This window comes from Podarcis pityusensis (genome assembly GCF_964106645.2).
Source record: "Podarcis pityusensis genome assembly, chromosome: 15".
Taxonomy (NCBI): domain Eukaryota; kingdom Metazoa; phylum Chordata; class Lepidosauria; order Squamata; family Lacertidae; genus Podarcis; species Podarcis pityusensis.
In genome coordinates this window covers 24,390,311-24,408,529 of record NC_138040.1, presented here as the reverse complement: position 1 = coordinate 24,408,529, position 18,219 = coordinate 24,390,311, and the positions used below count along the sequence as shown (strand labels likewise).

The following is an 18,219-nucleotide window of genomic DNA, read 5'->3' as shown; positions in this document are numbered from 1 at the left end:
ATCTGGAGAGGATTAAAGCCCTGCCATGACATAGGAAGCAGGGAGAGGGTGGGGAGCGGTTTAAAGAGAATCCATCACACTTCTCCTCCCCCTTTGGTGGCGTATAAACCTCTTTTGTCCTCCCCCCCATTAAAACAGTGGGCAGGGGCATGAAAAGCGGCTACCTCGGATTCCACCCCCTCCTTATTTTGCTCTGACAGCTGTTGCATTCAGGCAAGGCTTCCTGTCCTGCTGCCAATGGCTCTATCTCCTGGGGCAGCAGCTGGAAGCAAAGAGAATAGAGGGATCGCTTTGGGTTTCGCTCTGGAATGGGGCCGAGGCTGCTGCGTTTCTTTGATCCCGCCAAAGCGAAAGACAATGGGGGACTTATTTAGGAAAGAGCGATGAGTGCGAACAGGGGCCTGCACGGGAGTCGGGGATTCTCCTCTTCTGGGCAAGGAGGTTTGTAGGATCCTTTCCAGGAAAGGCTGGCACTGAGTGGGTCCCACCTGTTGCTGACAGACAGCTGGAGGGGCCATGGCAGCAAAAGATGCCCAGAGAGGGCCTCCCCTCTCTTCCCACGAAGATGGAAACACAGCACACCAAATTAATAACTCTCACACTGATTATTCGCGGAGGCACGCCATGCCGTCGTTTTCCAGCACGCAACAGAGGTTGGAGGGAGACCTTCCATTTGTCAAGTTTCTAGATTCCCTTTCTGCCACAGAATCTCAGGGGCTGCTTCTCTCATTAGAACTTCGCAGAGTCGTATTTGAAGTCACACGTCCTGAGCATAAGGAGAGAGCTTTTGAATGGTAAAAGCTCCTCATTCTCCCACCCCTCTTTCAACCATATTACATACAAATGCCAGAGTTCCCTTTTGGCTACCAGTACATCCATCTGCGGGACGCGGGTGGTGCTGTGGCTTAAACCACAGAGCCTAGGGCTTGCAGATCAGAAAGCCGGCGGTTCGAATCCCTGCGACGGGGTGAGCTCCCGTTGCTCGGTCCCTGCTCCTGCCAATCTAGCAGTTCGAAAGCACAAAAGTGCAAGTAGATAAATAGGTACCGCTCCGGCGGGAAGGTAAATGGCGTTTCCATGAGCTGCATGCTGGCCACATGACTCAGAAGCTGTACGCCAGCTCCCTCGGCCTATAGAGCGAGATGAGTGCCGCAGCCCCAGAGTCGTCTGCGACTGGACCTAATGGTCAGGGGTCCCTTTACCTTTATCTTTACATCCAGCTGCTATTCTAGCCTTCCCCAATGGCCAGGCATGATGAGAGTTGTAGTTCAGCACCCTCTGGAGGGTTGGGGAAAGCTACATGACACTACCTTAATTCTACCACCTCTTCCTGCAGCAAGTTGCAAAGCCTGGAGTGGAGTGTTTAGGGAATGGGCTAAGCATGGATCCCTTCTCCACTATGATGCTCATCAGGATATGATTCTAAAAGTGGGTGGAGACAAGCTTCAATGAAACTCTGGACTGGATTTGTGGCTTGTGGCTTGTGGCTACCCAGCCCATAGGGGCATAGTCAGTGGGCTTATGCTGAGTCAAGACCATTGATCTCAGTTTTGTCTACACAGACTGGACGTGACTCTGCTGAGGTTTCAGACAGGGAATCCTTTTCATCTCCCCTGTGGTGATGCCATTAAGGTTTCAACCTGGGATCTTCTGCAGGCAAGGCAAGGCAAGGCAAGGCAAGGCAAGGCAGGTGCTGTACCACTCAGCTATTGCCCCTTCCCAGCCTTCTGGCACACCAAACCTCAGGAAGGTTCAGGACAATGAAAGTCCTTCTTCTGCAGGAATTATGGAACTCACTCCCCCAGGAGGCAGGGATTAGACAAATTTATGGAGGAGAGAGCTCTCAATGGCTACTAGCCACAATGGCTCTGGGCTTTGCTTCCATGTTTAGAGGAAATAATGTGGAAGAGTTCTCTTCCTGGTTGGCCACTGTGAGAACAAGGATGCTGGCTGGCTGGCCATCAGTCATGGATGCTTTAGCTGAGATTCCTGCATTGCAAGGGGTTGGACTAGATGACCCTGGGGCTTCCTTTCCAACTCTACAACTCAATTGGACTGATCCAGCAGGCTCCTCTACTGCTTTTTCTACCCTATGGTAGGGTATTGTGCCAAAGAAGAGAGAAAGGGTAGGTTTGTGTGCAATGTCCCTTTCTGAAACCACTGGGGACTCGCCCAGAGGTTCAGCAGCTGCCGTCGGCTTTCCAGGCTCCTGCGATAGGTTTCAGGACAGATGCCAGACGGGTCTTAGGATTTAATCTTTCTGCAGGGTCACCTACTGCTTGTCAATCAAGCACTTCCTGGCGGGGGACTGAGGTGGGAGCTGGCATCCTGCCCCCCCTGCCCTGCAGACTAGGAGGCCAGGTTTCAAAGCAGTCGAGTTTCACTCCTGAATGGGAGTGCCTGGGATGGTGCTCTGCTACCGTGCAATTTACTTGTCCATTTACCTATTTGAAATGTGTTGCTTTCCTTCAAGTTGGGCCCAAAGGGACAGGTAATAAGAGATTTGAAAGTGGCACCTTCTCACAGTTCCTCGTATCTCCCCTCTCCTCTTCCCATTTCCCCCAATTGTTGACTTTGGATCCAGAGATGTCTCCATCTATGCCGGAACGCTTTTCATTCTCTATTGCTTGCTTGCTTAATTCATCACCAACAATCATTGTCTCCTACATGCCCTCCTTTAAAGCTGTCATCTGATTAAAGATGTGCACATCCCTGTTTGATTTCTGGTTAAAAACCCAAGAATCCATTTTCATTTCAAAACAAATGCGAGTGTCACTGAAACCTCTAGTCAGGAGGTTGCCGAGGTTCGTGCGAAATAACTTTCTGAAGCCTCTCACAACCAGGCACGATGAACTACAACTCTCCAGCGCAGCTGTTGGGGCGTTGTAGTCCAAATGTCTGGAGGGCACCAGGTTGGGGAAGCCTGCTGTGAGCTTTCAGAAGCAAAGCCTCTTGCTTGTCACTGGAATGAAACTGCACCATCACTTTCCTGCAGTTTCCTTTCCTTTTCCTCCTCGCACAATGAACGAGAACCAAAAGTGTCTCGGAGAAAACTCCACAGCCAAATCGCGTGTAAGCATTAAACTGCCAATCAACTAAATGCAATTCAAAGCCACGGGGGAGAGTGCTGTTGCATTCAGGCATGGGCACCAACTTTAATAAAATATTGGGTGTGTGGGTGTCAGATAAGCCCTGTACCCGATCCTAGCAAAGGAGGTACCTAGGGCTGCTGAAAGTTTATTCCCCTCTCACACCAACTTTCCCCCCCAAAACAGCTTTGTGAGGTGGACTGGCCTCAGAAACGACGACTGGTTCAGGGCTACTCTGAATCCTTACAGCTAAAATGGGACTTGAACCCAACTCTCCCCAAGCCCAATTTTCTGGGCATCTGGTTGCCCCCCCCCCCAATAAAATAAATAAATGAAGGCTGGCTGGCTGCAAAAACATGCACTGGCCTGCTTGGGCATATTTTTAGGACCCATAGTGTTTTCAATTGCTCTTAAATATTGCATTTTAATTGCTGTAACCTGCCCTGGGACAATGAGTGAAATGGCAATGCCTATCAATTTGGGGGGGGGGGGCTCCTCAAATATTTTATTGGGGGGGCTGAAGGGAGCTGGTACAGTTGGTGCCCACATGCTCAGGTCCTATCTATGGGTTTTCCACAAGCTTCTGGGTGGCCACAGTGAGATGAGGATCCTGGACTAGTTGGCCTGATCCAACGCGCTCATTTTCCATTCTTATTACTGCACAGGGGTGTGAGGAAACATGAGTAACTGAACGTCTGGGTGCGCGCGCGACTGCAGCAGAGGAAGATCCTGCCTCGTTTCCAACTGCGTAGCTCTGGCTGATTCTGCATCTGTGCGCCCGTGCGTGAAGCTTCCCTGTGCATGCCTGCGCTTCTGCGCCCACAGATGCTTGGTGGAGCGTGCTCCCCTGCAGGGCAACATGCAAATCCTTGGGAAGCCCCTCCGAAGACACGTGTGGGTGCCGCTAAGCCTCTCCTCCTCGTTCCGCACCCCCAAACACACAAGCAAGCCGGCCGTAATGAAGTTGCACGTCTTGCAGCCTGGATTCACCTCGGCTGACAAATGTCCTGCAACGCCAAGAAAGCTATTACGTGAACAGATTGTGGGAATAAAATATTAAACTTCCACTTATCCATCTTTTTAATGTGCTGTAACTCTTAATGCCAGCTTGCAGCCAGTGCTGGGAGCTCATCATCAGGGGGTTGGCCCAGGCAGGCAGGCAGGCAAACACACACACACACACACACACACACTCCTTCCTTCCCAAGGCAGGGTGAGAATCTGCAGGGCGGAAGAGCATTGTGGGAAACCGTGTTTGTTTATGATCAACTGCAAGCACGAAAACTCCCGAGACAGCCTTCTCCGAGGGCTCTTCGATCTGGGATCATCTGTGGTTTTGCATAGATGACTATTTGCTGGGAATTTCAAGGCAGTGTAATAAATATCATTTTAGTTTGAAACACAGTGAGTTCAAGGTCTTACTATTGGTATGGAAAACCCTTAACAGCTCGGGACAAGTTTACTTAATCTGTACAGTGGTACCTCGGGTTAAGAACTTAATTCGTTCTGGAGGTCCGAAACCTGAAACTGTTCTTAACCTAAGGCACCACTTTAGCTAATGGGGCCTCCCGCCGCCGCGTGATTTCTATTCTCATCCTGAAGCAAAGTTCTTAACCCGAGGTACTATTTATGGGTTAGCGGAGTTTGTAACCTGAAGCGTCTGTAACCTGAAGCGTCTGTAACCCGAGGTACCACTGTATATGCCTATTTGATCAATTCAATCCACAGAATGGGAACTATCTGCAAGGGCCACACAGAGCCCATTCTGAGTTTTACCGTGGCAGCACATGTCCTTTGGAACTCCTTGCCTTTTGATGTTAGGCAGCCACCATCATTGTAAACTACCCTATGATCATCAGATGAAGGCACTATAGAAAATTAATAATAATGGTAGTAATGAAATTCTGACACTTACTGAATACTTTTCTGTTTCAACAGTTCTATCCAGACACACGATTTATTGCATTTTAGCCTTTTTAGATGTTTTAAAATGTCTTAAACATATCTCTTCCTTTTCCTTTTATTTGTGCTTTATTGCAGATATGTTTGCTGCCCTGGGCTCCTTTGGAATTCAAGAAATAACCAAGTAATAAATAACATGATGATCCATGTCTTCTAGCTCTTGATTCAAAAAACCACACATTTGTCGACGCTGCCAAAGAGGCAGCAGGTTTCAGAACATTATGGCCGGATCGGAGTTAATAAAAAGCACAGAGGCTTGATGTGCAAGGCTTTGCAACATCGAGTCAATTGTGCATGCTATGTGCCACCGTGGATCACATCTGCAATAGATAGTTTACAGTAACCTTCATCAACCATCAGACATTGGGGGCTGTGACTCTCATCTGCCCGGCCCAGATGTATGTGACTGGGGCTGAGTGGGGCATGGCTGTGTTGGCTGGGGCTGATGGTAGTTCAAAGAGCCTGGGGGGAACTTGGGTGGGCAAGGATTTCTTGAGAACAACCCCTCCTTGAAACCAATTAGGAATGCTGGTGGGGGAATGAATGACGTTAGCTCCAGCTTGGCACAATCTCAGGGCCCCTTAGTGGAACAAGGAGGCTCAGGGTCCCGCAGATTCAAATCTACCTCCAAACCACCCCTGGAACATCCTATTTCAGGAGGGCTGGCAGTAAATGGAGACTTGGGGAGCCTTCTATGGGCCTTTGCAGTGGGACTGTCTGCCCCATTCAGAGCAGCACTTGTGCCCCACTCAATTCCCCCCTCCAGGTTAAGGGTTGCATGCAGTTCTGCAAAACATGGTTTCAGCTGCTGCCTTCCATAGCCAACCCTAAGTGTTTATTCTCTATGAAATTCCTGTTTTCCTTCTCTTGTAGAACCCACTCTGGGAACTTTTTGATAGAAAAGCAGAATGTTGATGATGGCGTGTGATACGAGAATGATTCAGATCCCTTGCAAGAAAATAAATAAATCAGTCTGGCAGACAACTGTCCCAAATACCATATTTTTCGCTCTATAAGACGCACCAGACCACAAGACGCACCTAGTTTTTGGAGGAGGAAAACAAGAAAAAAAATATTCTGAATCTCAGAAGCCAGAACAGCAAGAGGGATCGCTGCGCAGTGAAAGCAACAATCCCTCTTGCTGTTCTGGCTTCTGTGATAGCTGCGCAGCCTGCATTCGCTCCATAAGACGCACACACTTTCCCCCTTACTTTTTAGGAGGGAAAAAGTGAGCCTTATAGAGCAAAAAATACGGTATGTGCATTTGGGAAGGCTGAATATCTGAGGAAGTAAAGGAACAAAGTGATAGGAATTGCACTAGTCCTCATGCACATTAATTCCACTGCCCGCCTTTTTCATAATTTCTGAGCAGAACAGATTGTGCAGGTTTTGGAGCCCTCCCAAAACCTACATAACCTCTTTGATCAGAGCAGAACAAAAGCAAATAATGACTGCATGAGCCATGAACGGCCATGGCTATATCAGATTACCCTGTGAGGGTCGCCTCTGCCCCTGGGGACTGTCTGGCTGCTTGGTGGTTCGAGCTGAATGTGCGGCAAGCTGTTCTTGGGGGAGAAAAGGGTTTTCTGCCAATGATGCCTAAATTGCCCACAAGCCCCAAACAAATCTACCTGTAATAGCCTCAGAGAGGCTGACGGAGTCTGCTCCATCGCTAGCCTAATCGGCCCTTGGGGAGAGCCGGATAAACATATTCCGAGGCCATGAATGATTAACAAGGATTTTGCTTTATGTATCCTGGTCTAATGAGACAGCTGCTAATCCCAGCAAACGTGGTATCTCCTGGCAGGAGCTCCTGACCAGCCACCTTACTTGCCACCTGGGCTCTCCCCGCCCGCCTGCCCGCCACCTCCCTGTTCAGGGCATCAAAATCCATACTGAGGGAGGGGGGGGGCATTTTGCTTATTACTTGTTTTGTTTCATTTCATTTTGCTCAATTCCTTACCGACAATTATTCCGATTAAGACTGTCAACGTGCTTAAGAGAGCCGTTAATTGATTAATCACCCGCCTTTTCAACTGATGCATCCATTAACCAACCGATTAAACCGTGCAGCGGATTTGCATACAGGCGAAAGCCCCGCCGTTGAAAGGAGCGTTTAAAAGGTCTGAAACTCAAGAACAACAAAAACTGTTTCTGCTATTTGCTGCTGGACGCAGTTGCTGCAGTTTTGCGCCGTCTGTGACGGCATCGGAACGAAAACAACCCTTTTTGCGGGGAAAAATAAATAAAAATAAGTAAGGAGGTCTCCTTAACTTCCAACCCGCGGATTAAAAATCCGCTGTCGCCAATTAGTCTGCCAATTAAACCAATTAAGTGTAGGGACATGCTGCTGGAAAAGGCCAAGCAGTCCACCTGAGTAACGCTAGATTTCCCCACCGATAGACCAATCCGCCATAACTTTGTCTAATCCTCTTTAGAAACCATCTGTGGCTTGCTCTGAGAGGGGAGACGGATGAGGTGGAAGAGTCCTGAAGGGACTGTGCTCATTCTGACTGCGGACAGGGGTGGGGAGGGCACATTTATGAGTTCTCCCCAACGTTAAAAAACAAAACAACAAAATTTGCAGCTTGAAAATTAGTACCACAGGGAGAAGGCTGAGCGAGGAACTGCCACGACTTGTTAGATTTCTTGTTTATTTGCAGGCAATTTTTTTAATGGGAGGGAAAGTTCAGGAATGGTACCCCTGAAGTCTGAAAAATGGTATAGTCTACCTTACCACTTTGGGATGCTACCCATGAAGTTAACTGCACATCTAGAACATGTAGCTGAAACGGGGCATGAAACACTTCATTTGTCCTGTTAATTATTACACCAATGTTGCAGATTTCCTCCAAGAGCTCAAGGCAGTGAATATGGTTCTCCCACCCATTCACTTTCATCCTACCAACAGCCCTGTGAGGTAGGTCAGGGTGAGAGCATGAGATTGGCCCAAGGTCACCCAGCAAGTTCATGGTCATTTGGGGACTTGAACCTGAGGCTCTCAGGTCCTATTGTGACACTCAAACCACTGGAGAAGACAGCATGGAGTAGTGGTTGGAGTGTTGAACTGGACCCCAGGAGGTCAGATTTTGTGGTCCTGCTCAGCCACGAAGCTCAATAGGTGACCCAGTTAACCCACCTCACAGGGTTGTTGTGAGGAGAAAGCTGGGAGGGGAGAGTCACATATGCCACCTTGAGCTTCATGGAGGAAAAAAGGGGGATAGGAATATAATAATAATAATAATAATAATAATTTATTATTTATACCCCGCCCATCTGGCTGGGTTTCCCCAGCCACTCTGGGCGGCTTCCAAAAGAATATTAAAATACTATGATACATCAAACATTAAAAGCTTCCCTAAACAGGGCTGCCTTCAGATGTCTTCTAAAAGTCTGGTAGTTGTTGTTCTCTTTGACATCTGGTGGGAGGGCGTTCCACAGGGAGGGCGCCACTACCGAGAAGGCCCTCTGCCTGGTTCCCTGTAACTTGGCTTCTCGCAGTGAGGGAACCGCCAGAAGGCCCTCGGTGCTGGACCTCAGTGTCCGGGTAGAATGATGGAGGTGGAGACGCTCCTTCAGGTATACTGGACCGAGGCCGTTTAGGGCTTTAAAGGTCAGCACCAACACTTTGAATTGTGCTCGGAAACGTACTGGGAGCCAATGTAGGTCTTTCAAGACCGGTGTTATATGGTCTCGGCGGCTGTTCCCAGTCACCAGTCTGGCTGCTGCATTCTATAAGAAAGCAAATAATAAATTTCACACTGGCTCAGTTCTGAACCAGCATTTTGAATTTAGAATAAAGGTTCCAGTGAGCTTCATGGCCGAGTGGGTTTCTGAACTGCTGCCTCACATGTTCTAGCCTGGCGCTTTCACTTCCTACGCCACACAGAATGCCCACTGCCCAGCTGCTTCCTTGGTCCACCTCAATAGCCTAGTGTTATGATAAATGCATAATAATTCTCCCCATCCCCAGCAAATTCATTCTGCGTTTTGCAAACCTGTATCACAGTCTCCCTTGTCTTTGAAAAGCAAAACAAAATGCCCTTCCCCAACCTGAAGCTTTGGATTACAACTCCCATCAGCCTCAACCAGAATGCCCAATTGGCCAGGGACGATGGAAGCTGTAGTCTAAGGAAATGTGGAGGCCACTAGGTTGGCTAAGACTGGTCTAAACTTTAAAAAAATCAACAGAGAGAGACTCCAAAACCTTGCTTATGTTACATGGAAGGATTTGTCAGAGCTGACCCCAGATGCCTAGTCCACCTTAAATTTTCCCCTAACCCCAGGAAACATCTTCTTGCTGATTTGCTAACAAAAATCTTGGCTACACCCATGCCATCAGCCCAGAAGCTTTTGGCATATTGTCAAGCAAGCTCTGTGTCATTTCTGCTGGGGAATAAAGCAGCCTTCTCTCTCCTCACCCACCACATCCCCCATCTCACAGAAGCCCCATGGGCCCATCAGTAGAGAGTTCCCCAGTGCAGCCTCTGCAAAACGGCCATACTTGTCTTGGACGGATGTCAAATGGGGAGCTTCTTCTTGGAAGAATTTGTATTTGCCCTTATTGCTGAGCACCCTGGCGTTGATAAGATTCAAAGACCATTGGAAACCAGAGACTATGGGTTGACCAATCTGCTCAGTGACCTGTTGCTGCAAACTGAACATGGCTATTTCAAAACAAGAGGTGAAGTCCAGCCTTCCTCAATTTTCAAACACCTGGCTGTGAACTACTTTCTACTCTCTGTTCCTTGTCCCCTCAGGTTTACTTTCTACCCCCACCTCCTTTTTCTCTCACTTCTTTTGGACAACCCCCTCTTGCAACTCTTGGCCAACTTCAACATCTCAGGCTGGCCTTCCTTTCCTAAGACTCTAATTCTTCTGTTCGATAGGCAGTGCTATTTCTCTAGAAAAAGAGATGCCGGAGCTCACCATGAATGCCTCCCTTGTTCTCTTATAATAGCAATGGCGCCCACCTGAGAGGTGCTGGAAGTGAGTTTCAGCGAGTTCCGGCTGAAAAAAGCCCTGTCTATAGCCTTGGCCTGCCCATTTCGGAAGCTCAATAAACTACAACCTGGTAGCCTTCTTCTTACTCTGTGACATCAGGGCAGTTCAGCCAATCAAGGCTAGAGGCTTCAAAACCAACAAAAAATATCTCTATGTGTCTTACAATATAGTCTTTTAAAATAATAATAATAAAAATAGCTTATCATTATGAGCCAGACTGCCTGGGAAGCAAAAGGAAAGCCTGGAATCTGGATAAACTTCAGGATTTTTTGGAGATGGGAAACCACACTGTTCTGTTCACCCTTTGAAAGCCTGTTCTGCCACCAAACAGAAGGACATTGGAAATGGATGGTGTTTCTTTACTCTCCAATCACCCAGCTATTCCTTTATGGTGCAGATACTGCCATTGGTTGATTATTCCTGTGTGACGTCATTTCCTCTCCTTGCAGTACCAACAAGAACAGACATCATTTCCTCTGGGCCAACCCAACACCTTCCCTTATTCTGCGGCATTCCCCCCTCCTCTCATAACTTCTCACATTGTCATATGACATCACTTCCTCAATGCCTCACCTGTCAGTCTCACCACTTCCTTCTGAAGCTTAGAGGAGTGGTTCATCTCTATGATTTCTCGTCATGGACCTTGTTTGATCAATACTCCTTAAAAACAGTGCAGACAAGTCACACAGTAGAAAATGGGCTGGGTAGGGACATGGACAGACAATTTGCTCAGAACTTAAAAATAAAATGAAAAAATCCACACACACGCCAATAACCCCAAAACAAACCTACCAAGACCAAACAAGAGAATTTCTATAGCGGATGCCCTCTGTTCCTTAGTACTTTGCAAATAAGTGCAACCTCAGTGGGACACATTTCTTTTTTTGCCACCCCTTTGTGACATCTCCTTTTGTGCCTCTTTCACTTTAGAGCACAGCTCTGATGCTCTCGTGCTTTGTTTGAACCAGACGTAGAAAGGAAAACAAGGGGGAACAAAGTACCAGCGAACAAAAGGAGGGGAAGGCGCAAAGAGAGGAGATGAAACAAGTGATTCCAGCAAGACAGCTTTCCTTTGGGACGCACTTCTTTGAGCACGGCGAAAGAAGCATCAGGGATCCCCCGCCAGCTTGGTTCTGCCCTGAGAGGAAAGGGTGGGAGGTGGGAGATCTGTCAAGTGACAGCGAGGCAGGGGGAAAATAACGGTGTGTGACTTGCTTACACTTCCCTCCCACAACGCGGGCGCTTTGAGCAAACAGGGGCTGCCTTTCCGGCAAGGGGTTCCTACCTGTCACGTTAACTTCCACCTGGCCAGACCGCGTCCCAATGGTGTTGGTGGCCTCACAGACGTACGTCCCTGCCAGGCTGTAGGTGACGGGCCCCTTGAAGAACAACGTGCTGTTCTGAACCTCCACGTTGTCGGGAAGAGATCCGTTCAGTCTGTCGCAAAAGGAAGGCCAAACGGTTAGGGAGAAAGTTCTTTCCTGTAGCCAGTGAATCCTGGCTAATTCCCTGGAGCTATTATAGGACTATCCAAGCCCATCTGTCTGAGCCCACCTAGTAGAGGTTCAAGTCCATCTGTTCTACAACCCAATTTTCTTGCCAAAACCTTCATTGCCTACTACCTTCCAAATCCAACACCTTCTCTGCTTTAGGGTATGTAAAACTGCCCTTATACAATAAGGCCCACTGCATGGAGTGAGTGAGTTCGTGTTCACTGACTGCCCCTCACGTGTGTGTGTGTGTGTGTGTGTGTGTGTGTGTGTGTGTGGGATAATACCTGAAAAGGGCTTAGATGTAATGGCAGCAGGTTGTGGTCAGTGTAGTGGAATGACAACCAAGTAGCTGCAGGGTTTGAGCCACAAAGCTCAGAGAATGACCTTGGGTTAGCCATCCTTTCTTGGCCTAGTCTATCTACCAGGGTTGTTGTGAGGATAAACTTGGTGACAGGGAACTATCTATATCACCATGAGTTCCTTGAAGGGTGGGATAAAAATGAAAGATGAATTTACAATTGTGCCTCCACCCCTCCCTCCCCATCTTCAAACAGGGTTTTGATTTTGGGAGCAATAGGGGCATGGGGTAAGATCTGCAGAACTTGGAACCCTGGAGACAACACTGAGTTAGATGGACTAATAATAATAATAATAATAATAATAATAATAATAATATCCCGCCCATCAGACAATGTTCTGACTCTCAATAAGGTTTCCTGTGCTGAAAGAGAGAGAGAGAGAGAGAGAGAGAGGTCTTTCCCAGTTTGGCCACCTACAATCCTGTCAAATGAAGCTTTGAGTCAGGAGACAATTTATGTCAAGGCACCGTGGATCATTTTATAGGACAGATTTACCATCTGTCTGTTTTTTTCTTCTTTGTACTTTTACAATAGTTTTAAGAAATTATTGTGATGATTTATTCGTTTAACTGGAGGTGCTGGGGATCAAATCCGGGACATTCTTTGTGTTAAAAAAAGATGCTGTGTCACTAAATATTCCACCCGACGCCTTTTCCCAAGCCATGGACATCTCAGAAGAGAGCTGGGTGGTGTGTTTGGAGGAGGGGATCTCAGGGAAATAGCTTGAATTCTGCAAAGTATGCAACATCAATAAATTATGCAGATTATAACAGTGCTCATTGCATAATTTATTCTGCTTTTGCTAGACTGGGTTTTAGAGCTAAGTTGGTGCTAAAGCCCCACCAGTTGGAAACTGATGCCTTGTCCCGTCAGTGGGAAATGCTGGCCACACTCTTTTAGATCTACCTCCAAAGTTTCCAGGGGCTGGAAACTTGGATTTATTTAAAAACAAAAACAAAAACTGAGATGCTGAATTTGGCAACTGGTGGCAATTTCTTAACCCTGTAGCAATATTTTCAATTTGCCTGACTTCCATGCTAGCAAAATCAGTCTTATCTCTACCCTGATGGGTTTTCCCCCAACCTATCAAGCAATAAAACATGGCAACTCAGAGCAAGGCTTTTAGTTCCTTTGCTCCTGTTCTGTGGAACGGCATCCCTGTCAACATACGACAGGCGGCCACTCTCTGCATTTTCCAGAAACAACTGAAGCCATTTTTGTTCTGATGGGTTTTCTCAGCTGGGTGAATGGGTCTTTGCCAAGGGTGTCCATTTTGTATTGTTTTAAAATTTATCTGCTATTGCTTTCTATGTTGTTTTTAATTGTTTTTATTGCACATGGTTTGAGAGAAGGTGACTGAATTGTTGTTGTTGTTGTTGTTCTTGTTGTTTCCCCACAATGTTATCCTGGAATCAAATGCCAGCAACTCATTGATGAATTAATCCCAAACTGTTTTGGAAAGTCGTGGAACAAACAAACATAACCATAACTGCATGTATACATGCAGGGAAAGAATAATGCAGCTTGCTCATTTTTAATTACCGGTACAAGGTGAAGCAATTACTTTAGCTAAAGTAATTGGATCACCCAAAAGCTCAGTGGCATGTTTTGCATGTTTTGCGTGTCTAAGGACCCAGGTTCAGCCCCAGAAAAATCCCAGGTAGCTGGTGGTGGCAAACACCTCTCTCTGCCCAAGACCTGCAAGAACCACTGCCAGTCAGAGTAGGCAGCCTTGGACCAATGGAGCAATTTAGTAGAATGCAAATTCCTATTGACAATACAGGAAATTCTCCTATCCTCGCCTTCCCCTCCGAAGCTCTAACAACAATCCGCAAGTAGTATATAAACAGGAAAGGTTAGAATTTTGTCTATGACTACGTTAGCATGCATAAAAGCAAAGCTCTATATAGTTAAAGATCCAGAGATGACAGAGGCGTTTATAACCCAAGCCAAGCCATGACAGCCTTATCCATCAAGTGTGTTGTGCAACTCTTGAAAGATGAGGGCGCACTTCTGTGCAGAGCGAAAGGGAAGATCAGAGTCAAATTCTGAATGGCTAAAGGGCAGAAGATGCCCAGCATCAGTTGTGCAAAGAAGCCCACAAGTTACTAGTCCATAGGAAATGTGATGGCCTGCTCACCTATTCCTACCTACGTTAGGCAATGGAACCCTGAAAGAAAAAAAGGAACACTTTGGTAAAGCTTTGATTATTATTACTCTGCAAATGAGAAAAGAGGGAGTTAGCCCACCCCACCCCTATTTTGGCCACAAAACCTTTCCCCTACCCCCATGACTTATACTTTCTACCATTTGGCTGCCAGTTTTAACATCTCCATATTGGGATAGTACCCATGCTGGCTTATAAATGAATTTGTAGCCAAGCAATGCACCATCTTCCATGAGCAGAATGTTCTCAGGTTCACCCCTTGAAGATGCCTCACAGCTATTCACACTTGTGGGACATTCACCCCTCCCCGTTTCCCATCACACCTATATTTCCCCCGCTTTCTAAGCCTGTCTCACAGTCCTTCACCCTCCCTGCTCCCAACTCTAATATATTTAATCTCTCTTTCTCTCACTTCTGTTCCTGCGCTGGAGCCACCTCTCCTCCATCACTTAATATTCAGAACTACCGTATTTTTCGCTCTATAGCAGTGTTCCCCAACCTTGGGCCTCCAGCTGTTTTTGGACTACAATTCCCATCATCCTTGACCACTGGTCTTGCTAGCAAGGGATGATGGGAGTTGTAGTCCAAAAACAGCTGGAGGCCCAAGGTTGGGGAACACTGCTCTATAGGACTCACTTTTTCCCTTCCAAAAAGTAAGGGAAAATGTGTGTGCATCTTATGGAGCGAATGAAGGCTGTGCGGCTAAGCCCAAAGCCAGAACAGGGAGACGGAGCGCTGTGCAGCACTCTGTCTCGCCGTTCTAGCTTGGGGTAAGCGGCGCAAAGCCTCCGCCGGGCAGCGGGGTGAAGGCACTCCGCTGCCCTGTGGAGGCTTCACAGGCTGTCCCTGAAGCCAGAACAGCAAGAGGCTATCCCAGAAGCCAGATCCCTCTTGCTGTTCTGGCTTCTGGGGTTCAGAATTTTTTTCTTCTTGTTTCCTCCCCCCCCAAACTAGGTGCGTCTTATCGTCCGGTGCATCCTATAGAGCGAAAAATACAGTATTTTACATTAGTTCATGCACTGGCTACTTTGAGCTTTGACTACTGCCATGCGCTTTTTTGGGGACTTCCCCTGTGCTTGACTGGGGAATTGCAGTTAGCGCAGAAAGCGAGACCCTGCCTGCATTTATAACAGCTTTGCTCAGGGGTCTACACCGATTGCCATACTATCAGGATTTTCTTTGTCTCATTTTAGCAATTTCTCTCTCGCTCTCTCTCATTCTAACTGCACTGATCCTTCTCTCTTCCCAGTGGCTTTGGTCCATGCCTTGATCTTTTATTTTATTCAGCAAAAAAAAAAAAAAAAAAAAAAAAAAAGGAACTCTGAAAGAGGTTGAATCCATTCCACTGAAAAAATGGAACCTGGAAGGGGAAGAACTAGCAGCATTGCTTATTAGTCAAGGCAGTGGTTCCTCTAGGCTCTGTCGATCAAAAATGCTTTTTAAGGGAGCCCATAAGACCAGGATGACCACAGGGATAAGTGATGAACCCTTTCCTGAGCAAAGAGAAACACATGCCAATTGGGTGGGTGAGTGGAAAGCAGCTTCTTCTGCACTCCAGCACAGCTGTACTTAACACACAGGTGGAAAGTATTTGCAAGTCTGGGCCAAAACTCACCCCTTCAAAATGACAGCAATAACACAGGCTGCAGGAGGCAGTCTAGTTTTTTGGGGGAGTGGAGGAGAACCCCATTGGTTGGTGGTCACTGTCTTTTCCCCTTCAAATACCCCTTGGGTATTGAGTCTATTCTATTATTCTATTCTATTCTATTATTCTATTATATTCTATTATGGTCTTAACTTTAACTAAATTATGGTTGTAATTTTTTTAGCAACGATTTTACTGTTTCATCTTTTTTGTAAACCACTTTGAGTTTTTTCCCTACAATCAACTGGTATATAAATCCTATGAAATAACTAAAAAATACCCTAAATAAATTTGTGGTAGGGGCCAAGAGGGAAACGGCACCTGAATGTCAATCTGAGCTTTTAAGAGAGTTCCTTTGCAACAGATGGTGGCCAACCTATGCCTAGGCTAGTAGGGGTCAGCAGGCTATTTTTTTTACTGGAACCCCCAAGGTCCACCAATTGGAGTTAGGTGTAAAACAATGGCTCAAGCAGGTGGACACAGGCTGTGAGTTGTCTCTGGTGCAGATGCACAGTCCAGAAATGCATGATCAGTACCAGTCCTTCCAAACCAAAAATCCACTCCTGGTTTTCCTCTGACTGTTGTTTTCAGCTGCCTCACTGAGGGTGGTGGAAATGGTTTTTAGCCAACTGGAAAACAGTGGGTCAGGAAATCCTTGCTAATCTACTGCAAGTCAGTAGATCTCTACTACAAGTTGATCTTGATCTGCCTTCTGACCCAGCCCTAGACTGTACCCACTTCCGACTGCACATGGAGGTCATATGACTGCATTTAAACAAGAAGCAAACAAGCAAAAAAACAACCCCTGCACATGGAAATTTGGTATGTCAGGGAGAAGGCTAGGCCGTAGCCCTTCTCCTCTGGCATGCTAGCTTTTTATATATGGTGGATTTTCCTTTTTTTTTTTTTAATGGAGGAGCCAGAGGAGTCCTGCAAGCTGCAGCTAGAATCTGTACAGTCCAGACACAGGATTACCTCCTCCTCTGCTGTTTGTGAGAACTAGGCCATCTACTCGCCTGCCTGGCTCCATCTGGGTCATCCCAGGTGATCAGGCTTGTGAGTCACCCGGCTGCTGATCAAATCTGCCTTGCCTATAACACACACACACACACACACACACACACACACACACACAGAGCAGCCTTTTCCTCTCCACATATGCCCAGTCAGGGATGCTCATCTAGGTGGAAACTGACCTCCTCAGCAGAGCCTTCATTACAGAACAAAAGATGAAGGAGCATTACATAAAGCGGAGAGTGCCGGGGGAGCCAGGGGCACCTGAGGATGTCACATGGACAGGCTTGTGGGATGTACCATATTACTAGAACTTTGGGGGACACCAACCAAACCCAGCTGGATAACAGCGTCTGAGAGCAGACGCAGTGACTGGGGTGGGGTGACTTGCTTCTGCAAGCACACATCTGCATCAGAGCTACTGAAACAGAGATTCTCACAATCTTTTTTTGGGGGTGTGTGTGCTCTGTTGTCTCTCATTGCTATTGTTAAGTGATTTTGAGTCAGGAATGTGTGTCAATCTGCAACAAATAATCCAGTGGTTGAATGGTAGGTCCTGATCTACTTTCTGTCCACTCATATGGCATATATGCAGTTGCTGCTTGAAATCTGGTGTGTTCAGGTGGGTTTTCCTGTGGCCACAAGGGTTTAATGTCATTTTTGTTGTGATTTTGGAAGGGGTGACTTAGCACAGGTCAAATCGTCATGGCCCGTTACAGCCACGCCTGGATTTCTCTGAGGCGTTTGGGCTGCTTTAATTCAGACTGGTCATGGGGACTGACATGACGGGATATGAATGAAGGAATGATTGATTGAATGAAATGAAATGCTTGCAAGGAGTAAAGCAGCACATCAGGGAGAAGGCTAAGCTAGACTGCCACCTCCTTGATATGCTAGCTTTCTATGTGCAAGGCACTCAGGGGGGTATTGTCAGCATGGGGACTCACATGAAGGAATATAAATGAATGAATGAATTAAAAAAAAAAATGCTTACACAAAGTAAAGCAGCACTTCAGGGAGAAGGCTATGCTAATTTGCCTTTTTCTTGATATGACAGCTTTCTACATGTCAGGCATTTGGCCAGTATAGGAGATATATACGTCACACACAAAACACATTCATGTAATCTGAAAAACCTGGAGTGGTACTGCCTAGTTCCACATTGACCATCCCACCAGTTCTGTAGGATTTGGGAGCAAAGGTGTGACGCTCTCAGCAGAAAGAAGTCTCCCTCCTGCCCAATCGAGGATCACTCTGCATTTGGAGTTAGAGGGAAGTCAAGTCAAAGGGACCCTGTAGGCGGCTACTTACAGCTTCCACTGGTATGAGGTGGCAGGAGGGTTGGCATCAGAGATACATGTCAGCTTCACATCTTTCCGGTTGAGGTACCAGTTGCCATCAAAGCCATCGATCCTCACTTCGGGCTCGTCTGTGAGGAAAGGAACAGGAACAACAGCAGAACGGGAGGGAGTTGTGAAGGGCAGGC

General features: G+C 47.0%; 1 protein-coding gene and 1 long non-coding RNA gene across 7 annotated transcripts in view; one reads left to right on the top strand and one right to left on the bottom strand.

The window, feature by feature from the left end:
* LOC308464377 overlaps positions 1-18,219 on the top strand; it is a 532,762-nt gene that overhangs the window by 367,508 nt on the left and 147,035 nt on the right. The gene's annotated exons all lie outside the window — the stretch shown is intronic.
* Positions 1-18,219, bottom strand: part of NECTIN1 (nectin cell adhesion molecule 1) — a 197,376-nt gene that overhangs the window by 70,619 nt on the left and 108,538 nt on the right. For 5 of the 6 annotated variants that reach the window (XM_080983553.1, XM_080983554.1, XM_080983557.1 and 2 more), the window contains exons 4-6: positions 18,045-18,162; positions 14,048-14,077; positions 11,341-11,492 (exon numbers count right to left, since the gene is read on the bottom strand). In XM_080983553.1, coding sequence (XP_080839679.1) covers positions 11,341-11,492; positions 14,048-14,077; positions 18,045-18,162 — 300 coding nt within the window. The remainder of the gene's footprint in view (positions 1-11,340; positions 11,493-14,047; positions 14,078-18,044; positions 18,163-18,219) is intronic. The other variant, XM_080983556.1, reaches the window with a different exon arrangement.